At 44.1% G+C, this 13352-nt stretch overlaps 1 protein-coding gene across 1 annotated transcript in view; it reads right to left on the minus strand.

Moving 5' to 3' along the window:
* Positions 1 to 13352, minus strand: part of RBFOX1 (RNA binding fox-1 homolog 1) — a 238290-nt gene that overhangs the window by 75184 nt on the left and 149754 nt on the right. The window contains exon 9 of the mRNA XM_070955384.1: positions 8303 to 8342. Coding sequence (XP_070811485.1) covers positions 8303 to 8342 — 40 coding nt within the window. The remainder of the gene's footprint in view (positions 1 to 8302; positions 8343 to 13352) is intronic.

Here is a 13352-nt window from a genome sequence, read left to right on the forward strand (position 1 = left end):
AAATTATCACCGTGTCAGTTAATACTTAGTTGGGTAAACTTTAGCATGAATGACGGCCTTACAACGTCTTCCCATGGAGGGAACCAAGTCTTTTAGTTCTGCAGCTGTTATCATGTGAAACCAAGATTGAAGGATGGCTTCTATTAACTGGGTTTTATTGCTGGGTCGCTTCTGACTAACAAGTTTCTTTAGTCGGCTCCATAGATTTTTTAATGGGGTTAAGGTCTGGGCTATTCCCAGGCCATTCCAGCAGTGGAATAGGATGATCTTGAAACTCTACAAAAAAAAGTGGTGTTATATGCCATCAAACCTCAAAAATACACTTTTTCCAAAAGGTTTCCATAATTTTGGCCACTACTGTATTTATCTTACCCACAGGAGCTTTGGAGGATAAGTCAATCCCACAATTCTCCTTCCGGCCAGTTCCAGTATCCTTCCCTTCCCATGCTCTACTGAAACCAACAGGTGAGCTATCAGCAGCTCTTTCCTCCCATGGGACTTTTTCAGAACCAGTGCAATTGTCCCCTCTAACAAGGAATGCTGTCCTTGTTCAATTGATGGAGAAGTGCTCCTTCTCCTGCAGAAATTTGAAAGGACATTCCCTCCACTTGCACTGTGGGGTGCAGTGTGTGTCCCATGGGCATTTGTGCCCTGCTTTCCCTTTGCAGTTAGAAAGGCAAGCAGAGAGAAACCCTGCACAAGTTAGGAAGAAAAGCCTTCGAGAATACTCAAGAGCATTGTGTCAAGGTCAGGATTTGAACAAGCAAGCCAACAAGGAGCTTGGGAGGAACTCTCTCATGTGGCATAGTTCTTTGTTCTTTTCTCTTGGATTGTTTTTGCTTTTAAATGTTTTTAACAATTGTAAAAATGCCCAGAGTTGCTGGGACTTGGGGGAGCATATAAATATAATTGTCATCATCATCATCATTATTATTAACAGCAGCGACCTTTTCCTATTACACTAGTTAAGGAATGAAATGGAAAAAGTGGAAGGGGAGAGGATTGTGTTGTGGCCCGCTGGCAGCCTGCGGAGCTGGCAGCAGAGTCGGACAGTGAGGAGGTTGGGGAGGAATATGGGCCAGTCCTGAGGGCTGGGGAAAGCTCAGGCGAGGCCTCTGCATTGGAGGCAGAGAAGGAGCTAGATAGCAGTGAGTCAGAAGAACAGTGTGAGCCTGTTCCCAGTGTATGCATGCACAGAGCTGCCAGGAGACAGGAACAATTAAGGAAAGAAGGTCGACTTGGGAGTAAGGCTTGGAGATGATTGGCCCCTCCCATAAGACATAAAAGAGAAGCAAACAGGACGTGAGCTTTTGCAGGAAGCAATTAATTCATCCGGCCGATTCAAGAGTTGAAAATTCTGTTTGTGACTCTGTGCCAAGTTTGGCCTTGCCCCGCGTCTAGAAATTAGCTCTCTGGCAGCGTTCCACGTGAGATAGGTGGGTGTTGATCATCTTCCTCTGAAAGACTGTTTATCAAGCCTTGCAGACTGTAAATGGAAGTAGTTTACAGCCGTATAAATAAAAGAGGTTTTGCGGGACTAAGATTGTGCTTTATACTTTCTAAGGAAGCCTAGGTCAAAACAACCTGTATGTATTCCAGTATTTGATGGCTGCCACAAAAAAAGAGGGGGTCAACTTACTTTTCAAAGTACCAGAGTGCAGGACAAGAAACAATGGATGGAAACTAATCAAGGAGAGAAGCAACCTAGAACTGAGGAGAAACTTCCCAACAGTGAGGACAATTAACCAGTGGGATGGCTGGCCTCCAGAAATTGTGGGTGTTTCATCACTGGAGGTTTTTAAGAAAAGAATGGACAGCCACTTGTCTGAAATGGGGTACAGAGTCTTGAGCAGGGGGTTGGATTAGAAGACCTCCAAGAGAGTGACAGCTTTGGAATATTGAAAACAAGGATCTATACAAAATGGCCACCCCTGGGGTCATGGCCTCAGTGTGTCACCCCTAACCCGGGGGGCCTCAGTGTGGCCATTTGGTAGATAGATCCTTGTTTTCCAGTCCTTAAGGGGCTGTCACAGAGAAGAGAAGGTTGACCTATTCTCAGATGGGCCTGAGGGTAGGACAAGAAATAATGGGTGGAAGGTCATTAAAGAGAAATCCAAACTAGAATTAGGAGAAATTTCCTGACTCTGTGAGCCGTTAATCAGTAGAACGGCTTGCCTCCAGAAGTTGTGGGTTCGCCATTGATGGAGGTTTCCAAGAAGAGATTGGACAATCATTTGACTAGGATGGTATAAGCTATCCTGCCTTGAGCAAGGGGTTGGACTAGAAGACCTCTGAGGTCTCTTCTAGCCCTACGATTCTATGTTCTACTTTCTCTTGAAAATCAAGTAGCTTATTTATTTTTTTTGCTCGTTTCCTGCAAACCACTGGAGTGCAGCCAACTTTCCATTTTTAGAAAGAAAACAAACACAAAATGCATCAGAATTACACTCAGTTTGCAGGTATTCCTGGAAATGATACTGACCGAAGCCAGCTTCGCTTTTAAAGATGAAAGTTAAAAGAAACCTAAAATCTAGCTATACTACTAAAAGTTTTATTGCTTGTTTGTCTGTTTATACCTTCATGTTAGTCCAAAAGGTGCGTTATACCACAAGAATCTTTGAATCAAGTAATCTAAGATCTGTTGCCTTAAATAATGCATTAAAAAATACAGGACTGTTAAACTGAAATTTCCACAATGTTCAGGCCAGTGTCGTATGCAAAGTTGTGGATGTTGCAATGTGCCTGAGCAGTGAGCTGATCAGAATTTCTGATTCTGCCTGACCGCTTCCCACAAACAAAATCAATGGGGAAGCCAGCAGGAAGCCGGAAGTTGCTCCTGTTCCCACAATTCCTCCCTTCGCTCATCCATGGCCATCCTGTTTCTTTCTTTAGGTTAATAAATATTGATGTATTATTCGAATTTGTTTGCCACTGCAATTATTTTTCTATTTATAACTATCATTAAGTGTTGTATCTTATGATTCTTGAGGAATATATTTTATTTTTTCTATATGTACCCTGAGAGCATATGCACCAAAGACAAATTCCTTGTGTGTCCATTCACACTTGGCCAATAAAGAATTCTATTCTATTCTATTCTATTCTATTCTATTCTATTCTATTCTATTCTATTCTATTCTATTCTATTCTATTCTATTCTATTCTATTCTATTCTATTCTTAGATGATAGGAGGTTAAAAGATAGGTTAGAGGTTAAAAGATAGGAAGAATTGGGTTTGCCTAGTGAAAAGAAGAACTAGGGGTGACATAATAGTTGTGTTTGAGGGACTGTCACAAAGAAGAGGGGGTCAACCTATTTTTCCAAAGCACCAGAAGGGAAGACAAGAAGCAATGGATGGAAAGAAGCAACCTAGAACTAAGGAGAAATTCCTTAACATGAGAACCATTAACCAGTGGAACAGCTTACTTCCAGAAGTTGTGGGTGTTTCATCACTGGAGATCTGTGGAGATTCTCAATCATCCAGGTGATGGTTGTCCCAAAGATGCTTTTTCAAAAGGCAACTGGATTGTCTTTGTTTTTCCTTGAAGATGTTTTGCTTCTCATCCAAGAAGCTTTTTCAGCTCTGATTTCACAACTGAAGAAGCTTCTTGGATGAGAAACAAAATGTCTTCAAGAAAAAACAAGAAAGTCCAGTTGCCTTTTGAAAAAGGCACCTTTGGGAGAACAAGTCCTCCCCTCCTCCATCCATGGTCATTCTGTTTATCTCTTTAGGTTAATAAATATTGATGATATATATTATTCTTAGATAATAGGGGGTTGGAGGTTAAAAGATAGGAAGAATTGGGTTTGTCAAGTGAAAAGGAGAACTAGGGGTGACATAACAGTTGTGTTTGAGGGACTGTCACAAAGAAGAGGGGGTCAACCTATTTTTCCAAAGCACCAGAAGGGAAGACAAGAAACACTGGATGGAAACTGGTCAAGGAGAGAAGCAACCTAGAACTAAGGAGAAACTTCCTAACAGTGAGAACAATTAACCTGTGGAACGGATTACTTTCAGAAGTCATGGGTGCTCCATCACTGGAGGTTTTTTAGAAAAGTCTGGAAAGCTATTTGTCTGGAATGGTATAAGGTCTCCTGCTTGAGCAGGGGGTTGGACTAGAAGACCTCCAAGCTCCCTTCCAATTCTGTTATTCTGTTTTGTTCTGTAAATGAGCACAGAAAGGATCATCCAGCATTGAGGGGGGGGGGAAAATATGGCAGGCCTAAAATTTAATGTTCTTTCTGGTCACATTAGACTAGTCACATCCCAAAGGATGGCCCAACAGGTCACAGGTTAGTCTAACAATAATTAAAGTTGATTGAACAGAAAGACCTACCTACAACCACCTTGACGTATGCATGGATACCACTTCATCTAATCTTCCCCACCAAATAGGATTTATGAATGGGGTGGGGCTTACTTTGAGTACCTTCAAAATACCCTTGTGATTATTGAGATTTTCCATGAGATTGTTAAGTTTTAATCCAATCGTTTTTGCAAATGGGTCAAAGCGGGAAAACTCACATACAGCAGCTACTGAAAGATGTGGCTACTTTCTCTCCCGTACTTCCAGGGCTGGGGGTTCACAGGGGTTCAGGAGAACCTCTAGCTAAGATTCTGTGGAGTTTGGAGAACCCCCAAATCCCACCCCTGGCTGGCCCTGCCCATTCCGCCCCTCCCGTCCCAGGAGTGCCCATGGGGCCTGTTTTAGATGCAGGTAAGTGCAGGGCATGTGCAGAGGCTTAGGGAGGGTGAAAAACGGGCCTATCAGAGGTTCCGGAAGGCCGGAAACAGGCCCGTTTCTGGCCTCCAGGGGGCCTCCAGAGCCTGGGGAGGCTCTTTTCGCCCTCCCAGAGGCTTAAGGAAAGCCTCTGGAGCCCAGGGAGGGCAAAAACGCTCCCCCCCCACCGGTTGTGCAGGAGGCTGACTAGGCCACACCCACCATGGCCACGCCCACCCAGCCTGGTGGCTCAGCAGACTGATAGCATTGTGATTAACACCAGCTGTCTGCGATTACTGTAAGTTCGAATCTCACCAGGCTCAAGGTTGACTCAGCCTTCCATCCTTTCTAAGGTAGGTAAATTGAGGACCCGGTTTGTGGGGGCAATAAGCTGACTTTGTATAAATATACAAAAGTATGAAAACTATTGCTTAACGCATTGTAAGCTGCCCTGAGTCTCCGGAGAAGGGCAGCATATGAATCAAATTTTAAAAAAAAACAGACAGAGAACCCCTTGCTAAAATTTTTGAAGCCCACCCCGTGTACTTCTCTGTTGCTCTCAATTTTTCAAAGTGGGTTTTCTCCACAAAATACACAGTTGCTGCTCTGTATTACTACCATTACTACTACTACTACTAGTAGTACTACTACTAGTAGTACTACTACTACTACTACCATATTCTCATTTTCTTTAACGTTTTAGACTCTTCTCCCTTCCATCCACAAGAAATGTAAATGATTTCAACTTAACCATCTCAAAAGTAGCTGTAGGTAATAAATAAAAATTATGGGATTTTTTCCCCCAAGTACTACTTAATGAATTTTTAATATTTCTTTCATTTTAATGCAATCAATCTCTTGATATCGCAACACTAGTGATGCAACAGTAATACAATTAGGGGACAGAAAGCTCAATGTAGTAACACAAATGAGGTTTACTTATTTCTATTTTTGAGACTGAAACATTTTCATTTTAAATTTTATCTTAAAGTCCACAATGGAGGCTTTACAGTGGTCTACAGTGAAGGTTGGCAAATGACAAGTATTTTAACAGAATAACTGAGTCAGAAGGGACCTTAGAGGTCTTCTAGTCCAACCCCCTGCTCAGGAAGGAAACCCCATATACCATTTCAAACAAAGACATTTTACTTTACGGAGATCTGGAAAGCAAAGGCGTTTACTTAGGGAAGTGCGGTTTAATCAAATAATAAAATTCAGGCCTCTTTCAATCTCCAAACAGTTGTGAGAGTTTATTACTACTTAATCGAATGTTCAGCCTCGTGAGAATCTACCTTGCAAATTTTCAGGATTTCATTCCTTGTGTCGGTTTGGTTATTCCACCATGTTCTCAAAGCTTTTGAAATATCACTTTCAGTGTTTTTGGGGGAGTAGTGCTTTGAACTGATGTAATTGACAATGGCAACGGTGCTATTTTCTGTTTCATGTATTGCCCTCACTTTGAAGCTCTGTCTCCGATTGATACATATCCGTGACATCTAAAACTTGGGATATCTCGTAACCTTACGAAATTTTGGACATTTAAAAATCAGTTAATTTGGGGGTAATCCTTGGGTTAGGAAGGCTGCTGCAGAGAATTTAGGAAGAACATATCCAGGGATGTCCGAAGCATCAATAATTATCTTGACTTTTAATATCTCGTACAAAATAGGTGGGGCTTTATTGGATTACACCCACTTTTTTTTTTTTTTTACTTTGTTGATTATCTCTCCAAATAAGTGTCACTGCTTTTAAACCTGTATCTGGTATAGAAAGAGGACTTACAGAGTTTTGTAGTTTATTATTGCTTGACCAGAGAAGATTCTATCTTTCTTGTGAAGGAAGATACTATTATTTTTTTTTATTTTTTAAATAATTGTTATTGTAGTTTTTCTTTTCCAAAACTCTAATACATAGACTATGTATTGGAGGAAGATACTATTTAATTACCCATAAATATAACATACTCAGGGGTGGGCTGCTGGGAGTTCGCAGGGGTTTGGGAGAACCTCTAGCTAAGATTCTGTGCAGTTCGGAGAACCCCCAAATCTCACTCCTGGCTGGCGCCTTCCACCCTGCCCCTCCCAGGAGTCCTCACGCGGCCCGTTTTGGATGCAGGTAAGTGCAGGGTGTGTGCGGAGGCTCGGAGAAGGCAAAAAATGGGCCTACTGGACGTTTGGGAAGGCCAGAAATGGGCCCGTTTCCAGCCTCCAGAGGGCCTCTGGAGGCTGGAGGGTGTTTTCACCCTCCTGGAGGCTCAAAGAAAGCCTCCGGAGCCCAGGGAAGGCAAAAAGCCCCCCTGTGGTGCAGGAGGCCGACTAGGCCACGCCCACCATGGCCACGCCCACCCAGCAACTGGGCAGAAAACCCCTTGCTAAAATTTTTGAAGCCCACCCCCGCATAAATTACATTTACAGTAGCCCAGCTGAGATACTAACTGATTGCTATCCAAAATATCTTCTCAACGTCTTTAAACAAGACTAAAGACTCCCATGGTTGCAAGCTTGCCCACTGAGTTACCTTTTCATCATGAAGGTCTTTCTGTCTCCCATAAAGGTTTCCTTGACCCATGAAGGATAAACAACCTTCATTGACCCCTCTAGGAGTTCTAGCTCTTTAATTTAAGAATTGTCAACTGGGTCTCCTAACCCAATGAGCCCATGAGTAGCCTCTGGCTTTCTGAGACATAGCTTGAGAATGGAGAAAGGAGGAGGTTGCAATAGCTGAGGTTCAGCCGAAGGGTGGCTGATGGATAACTCTTCTTCTGAAGCTGTGTGCCTGCCTATTGAAAGAGTAGGGGAAGGAGCAAGGAGCAGCCATGATGAGAATGGGTGTGCCAGTCTCTTTCTAATCCATCAGTTGGTCATCTGCTGGAAATCAAATTTAAGGGGTTGAAAGCATCTTGAGATCTAGGAAGATAGCAGGGCTGACATGGAAATGAAGCAATGGGGTGGGATCAGGGGTGAAATCTACTTACCTTCCCTACCAGTTTGGAAGTGTGCACGCCATGCACATCAAGTGTGATTTTGGACCCTCTGCACATGCGCAAAGTCTTCTGTGCATGCACAGAGGGTAAAAAACAGGTTACTTCCAGGTTAAAACCAGGAAGTAACAACTACCGGGTGGGTGGGCGGAGCCTCGGGCTGCCACCGCTACCGGTTCTCCGAACCACCCACCATTCACCGCTACCGCTTCTCCCGAACTGGTGCGAACCGGTAGCATTTCACTCCTGGGTGGGATGCTTGATCTTTCCGATTTATGCTTTGTCCTTAAGGATGTAGGAGCCTACTCAGATGAGAACATGTGGCCAATCCAAGCTCAGATTCACCCACTGGACCTTCTACAAGGCCCCCAGGTAGTGAATGAAGCCAGATGGCAATTGATGCAATGAAAAAGCCCGAGTTATTCCATGCTCAGTCATCCTTCCCATTAAATTTCCAAACATGGCAACACGGAGGCAGACAGAGCCAAAGCTTAATGCAGCAAATGTAAGAAGTAAGAAAAACGAAAGCAAAAAAAAAAAAAAAAAATGGTTCCAGCAATGTAGGTGCTACAGACAGCATGCACATCAATTCATACTTACATAAATGTCTGCACCATAAAATCCATCCTGGTAAACAACACTGGAAAGATGTACACACAAAGAAAAAACATTCATATTAGTGCATTTCCACATGCAGATGCTACCAACCCCTGAAACTCTTGAGGTTAGTCATATCACAAGAACAACGGAACAAGAAAGAAAGAAAAAACAAACTGGAATGCAAACAAAGAATATGTACAGATATAGATAACATTATAAAATTCACATAAGGTGGGGGGGGCACTCTTTCCTTATCTCAAATGGGGTCTGGAAGTTCCTTATTTTTTTTTTTCTGGTGTTTTGTGCTGGGAGTGCATCTTTCAATATACCAAGCTAGGATTTTCACCTCTGAGTTTCAGATCTCCCCACAGCATCTAAACTAACTTGTCCAAATTTTACAGGTCGTTACAGATGCAATACCCCAGGCTGCTTTGTTGTCATTCTAGAACAACACCTGTTCCATTTCTAGGCAGAAGAGGCCCCTTCATACGTGGTGATGAAGCTGAGTCACAGTAAAGGTAAAGGTTCCCCTCGCACATATGTGCCAGTCATTCCCGACTCTAGGGGGCGGTGCTCATCTCCGTTTCAAAGCCGAAGAGCCAGCGCTGTCCAAAGACGTCTCCGTGGTCATGTGGCCGGCATGACTAAATTCCAAAGGCACAGGGAACGCTGTGACCTTCTCACCAAAGGTGGCCCCTATTTTTCTACTTGCATTTTTTTACGTGCTTTCGAACTGCTGGGTTGGCAGGAGCTGGGACAAGGAACGGGAGCTCACCCTGTTATGTGGCATTAAGGATTCGAACCGCTGAACTGCTGATCTTTCGATCGACAAGCTCGGTGTCTTAGGCACTCAGCCATCGCATCGCAAGGGGAGGCTAATTGGGTTCATCTCTAAGGGGAGCAAAACGTTCTTCGCTAGTCTAGATGCCAGCCATGATGTTATCACTAGTGTTGGAGACCAGGGGACCGGGTTGTATGTAGAGGTAGTCCTCGACTTACGACCACAATTAAGCCCGACATTTCCATTGCTAAGCGAGACAGTGGTAAGTGAATTCCACCCCCCTATTTTACAACCTTGCTTGTTAAGGGAATCCCTGCAGTTATTACCATTTATCAACAAAGTCATTAAGTGAACCTGGCTTCCCCATTGACTTTGCTTTTGTCAGAAGATCACAAAAGAGGATTACATGATCCCGGGACACTGCAACCATCATAAATATGAATCAGTTGCCAAGTGTCTGAAATTTGATTACGTGATGCTGCAATGGTTGCAAGGGGGAAAAAAAAGTGAAGACAGTGTGGAAAATGGTCATGGGTCACTTTTTTTCAGTGTGGTTGCAACTTTGTGAGGTTACTAAATCAACTGTTGTAAGTCAAGGACTATCTGTAGTCTGTTCCATACCACTATGGTACCAGATGGAGTGATACACTCCTCTTCTATGGGACTACCCAACTCTTGGCAACCCTTTTTTTATTTTGCACAAAGAAACATACTTTTACACATTTTTGTTGGTGTCACCTCAGATCGTCATGCATTGCGGGGAAGATGAAAGGTCCTAATTGAACACCTTCAGCTGGGAGAAGCTGGTTCTTCAACCTGCTTAGAATTTGTTTAAACCTGTATTTCAAGTTGTGTTCTAAGGAATATGGAACGCCTTTCAGATAACAGGAATTATCTGTCAAAAAAGACCAGTCTCGATAAAGACAACTTTTCTTGTTATTTTTCTCCCAAAATATTCCCCTGAAATGCGGAGCTACAAAGGTCTCTGGGTAGCAATACGGCACTCGTTCTAATAATCCGCATCACCATTCATCCCAAATATTTCGCACGTAAAGGGCTGCTTCGGATGAATCCTGGGGAATATGTAAGGATGTTACATGTTCTGAAAGCAATTAAACCCCAAGTTTAATTCTCTTCTCAGCCACCAAATTGATAAATTTGTGCCGGTTGTTCTCACTCATTCCAATTTACCTCACCGGAATGCCGTTGTGAGGAAAAATGGCAGTAGGGAGATTATGTGGAAGAATACAGAGGTAGGACATGGGACTGAGGGGGAAAAAAAACTGAGCAACCATAATGAGGAAAGTTTCAGAGAAGATAACTTGGTCCTGAAGGAAAACCTGAGGAAGAAACTCTAAATAAGCAAGATAATTAATCTCTAACTGATCCTGCCCTGGTTTTGTTGCGGGGGGAGGAGGGGGGGAGAAGTGTAGAGAGAAGCGTTGATAGGCTTTGAAGATCCTCTTATTTCACCCCACAATAATAAATATCATTTCTACAATCCCCATTTTGTCTGTTTCTTGGCCCTGCATACTTCAAAGAGCTGACATCAATCTTGAAACGTCTAATTTTGGCAGGGGAAAAAAAAAAGATTTCACCAATGGGCAAAATGGGTATAAGGCCATGATGGCGAAGCACATCAGATGGCGTAGCACGCACAGCCATATCTGTGGGCACGTGAGAGTTGCCCTAGCTCAGCTCCAGCGCGCATGCGCTCGCCGGCCAGCTATCTTAAAAGGGACAGGCTGCAGCAGCTCCATTTTGAATGGAGGAAGAAAAGTTAGCATTCTCTCTGCTGCATTTAACTTTGAATTCTGTGGCAGAGAGAAGGCTAACTTTTCTCCCTCCATTCAGAACAGAGTTGCTGCTCCCTTTATGGTTCCCTCCTGGGCCCCTCCCTCCTGGGGACTACCTTAAAGGGACAGACTGCAGCAGCTCTGTTCTGAATGGAGGGAGAAAAGTTAGCATTCTCTCTGCTGCATTTAACCTTGAATTCTGTGGAATATCAAGCGGCCGGAAGAGGTGAGTGGCGACCGGCTGGGCATGGGTGGGTGGGGCCAATTACTACCGGTTCAGGGAACTGATGCCCATAATCCCTAGCGGATCGCCCGAACCAGTCCAAACTGGTAGGATTTCACCCCTGGCATAGCATATTTTTTAATACATCATTAACAATTGTGAATGCAATTATTATTTGTTTTATTGTGAATACAAAGCCAAGGAGAAGAATTGGCTTGGTCCTGCCTGAAGATTTCAGATTAATCCAGCTATTTCCACTGAGTGCTTGATAGATACCATCTAGAATTTCCAGCTGTCTTGCCTAGCCAGGACAGGATAATGTCCTTCGCGCTCTTTTTTTTTTTTTAATTTGATTTATATGCTGCCCTTCTCCGGAGACTCAGGGTGGTTTACAGTGCGTTAAGCAATAGCCTTCATACTTTTGTATATTTATACAAAGTCAGCTTATTGCCCCCACAAACTGGGTCCTCATTTAACCTACTCTTACTCTTACTCCACAAGTAAAACTCACCTGCACTGACAACTGATTCTTATTTCATACTAGCTGTGGAATTGCTTTTCTGGAGGTTCTAGGTCAGTGATGGCAAATCTTTTCAGCAAAGAGTGCTGAAAAGGGAGTGTATGTGTGCACGCGCATGGGGCACCAAGTGCCAAAAAGGGCACATTTTGCATGCGCGCTTATCAGGACCACGACCAGGGAGAAGAGCTGCCCAGAGGGCATGCGCGCACCGAATAAGGTACTTTCAGTTTTTGGCGTGTGCATACGCACCGGCAAGTGAGTCTTCTGGTTATTGACATGCATGCGCATGTGCCGATCAGCTGGCCGTTTTCACGTCGGAAAACGGAAGACCAGTTCTTCTGGCACTGCCGCACACACAAAGGCCAGCTGATCATCATGTGTGCATGCACACCAGAAACCCAGAAGAGGAACGGGTGACGCTGAGCGTAACGGGCCACATGGCTCCACATGCCACTTCAGGCACACGTGCCATAGGTTCAGCCATCACGGTTCTAGGTAATTATTCTAGCCCACAATGCACCAGCTTCAGCATGTTCTCCCCTTCTGTGCCTCACAACATTTGCTATCTAAGATGGCCCATCTGTCTAATGGAGATGTTGGGACCTGGTCAGAGAATGGCTGAGTTGGAAACATCGTCTAAATAATCTTATCCAACCCTCTGCTTTGTACTGGAAAACAATGTTTCTCAAGAACGAAGGCAAATGTCCGTGTCCCAGGATAGGGTTGCAGGATCCAATCTGGGTTGGTCACCGGGACCAGAGGTTTAGTCTTCTGAGCTTATTTGGACTCATGGTGGAGCCACGTTCTTTCTCACCAGAATGTGTCTTTGGTGCAGGGTTTCTCAACCTTGGAAGCTTTAAGACTTTGAACCAGGGGTGGGCTGTTAGGGGTTCGCAGGGGTTCAGGGGAACCTCTAGCTAAGATTCTGTGCAGTTCGGAGAATTCCCAAATCCCACTCCTGGCTGCCTCTCCCCTCCTAGCAGTCCCCGCACGGCCTGTTTTGGATGCAGATAAGTGTAGGGCATGTGCGGAGGCTCGGGGAGGGCGAAAAAACGGGCCTACTGGAAGTTTGGTAGGGCCTCTGGAGCCTGGGGAGGCCATTTTCACACTCCCGGAGGCTCGAGGAAAGCCTCCGGAGCCTGGGGAGGGCAAAAATGCCCCCGCCAGCCATGGTGCAGGAGGCTGACTAGGCCACACCCACCTTGGCCACACCCACCCAGCAACCGGGCAAAGAACCCCTTGCTAAAATTTTTGAAGTCCACCCCTGCTTAGAACAGCTAGCTAGGGAATTCTGGGAGTCAAAGCCTACACATCTTAAAGTTACCAAGGTTGAGAAAACACTGCACTAAAGTATGAATGACTCGTGGGTCATCCAGCCCCCATTTGAAAACCTTCAACAAAGTATAATCACTACTGTCCTTGAACTACTGTTCCATTATCTCAGAGCTCTTATTGTTGAGAAATTCCTTAAAATGCATGCATTCTTATTAATTCAATTTTGAGGGTCATCCTATCATCAAGAGACTCAAGGTGGCCTTGAAGAGGATTTCAGGAAAACTTAAGGGATTCACCCTGAATCTCTTTCCTTTTAATTTCAATCTCCTAGTTGTTACCTGGTCCTCTGTTCTGGTATCTTGAATTATATTTAACACATTGTACCTTGGAGTAAATATAAAAAGTGAAAGGTTCCCCTAGCACATATGTGTTCGACGTTCCCAACTCTATGGGGC

This window comes from Pituophis catenifer, unplaced genomic scaffold (assembly GCF_029215685.1).
Source record: "Pituophis catenifer annectens isolate HBS135680 unplaced genomic scaffold, rPitCat1.0.hap2 SCAF_16, whole genome shotgun sequence".
Taxonomy (NCBI): domain Eukaryota; kingdom Metazoa; phylum Chordata; class Lepidosauria; order Squamata; family Colubridae; genus Pituophis; species Pituophis catenifer.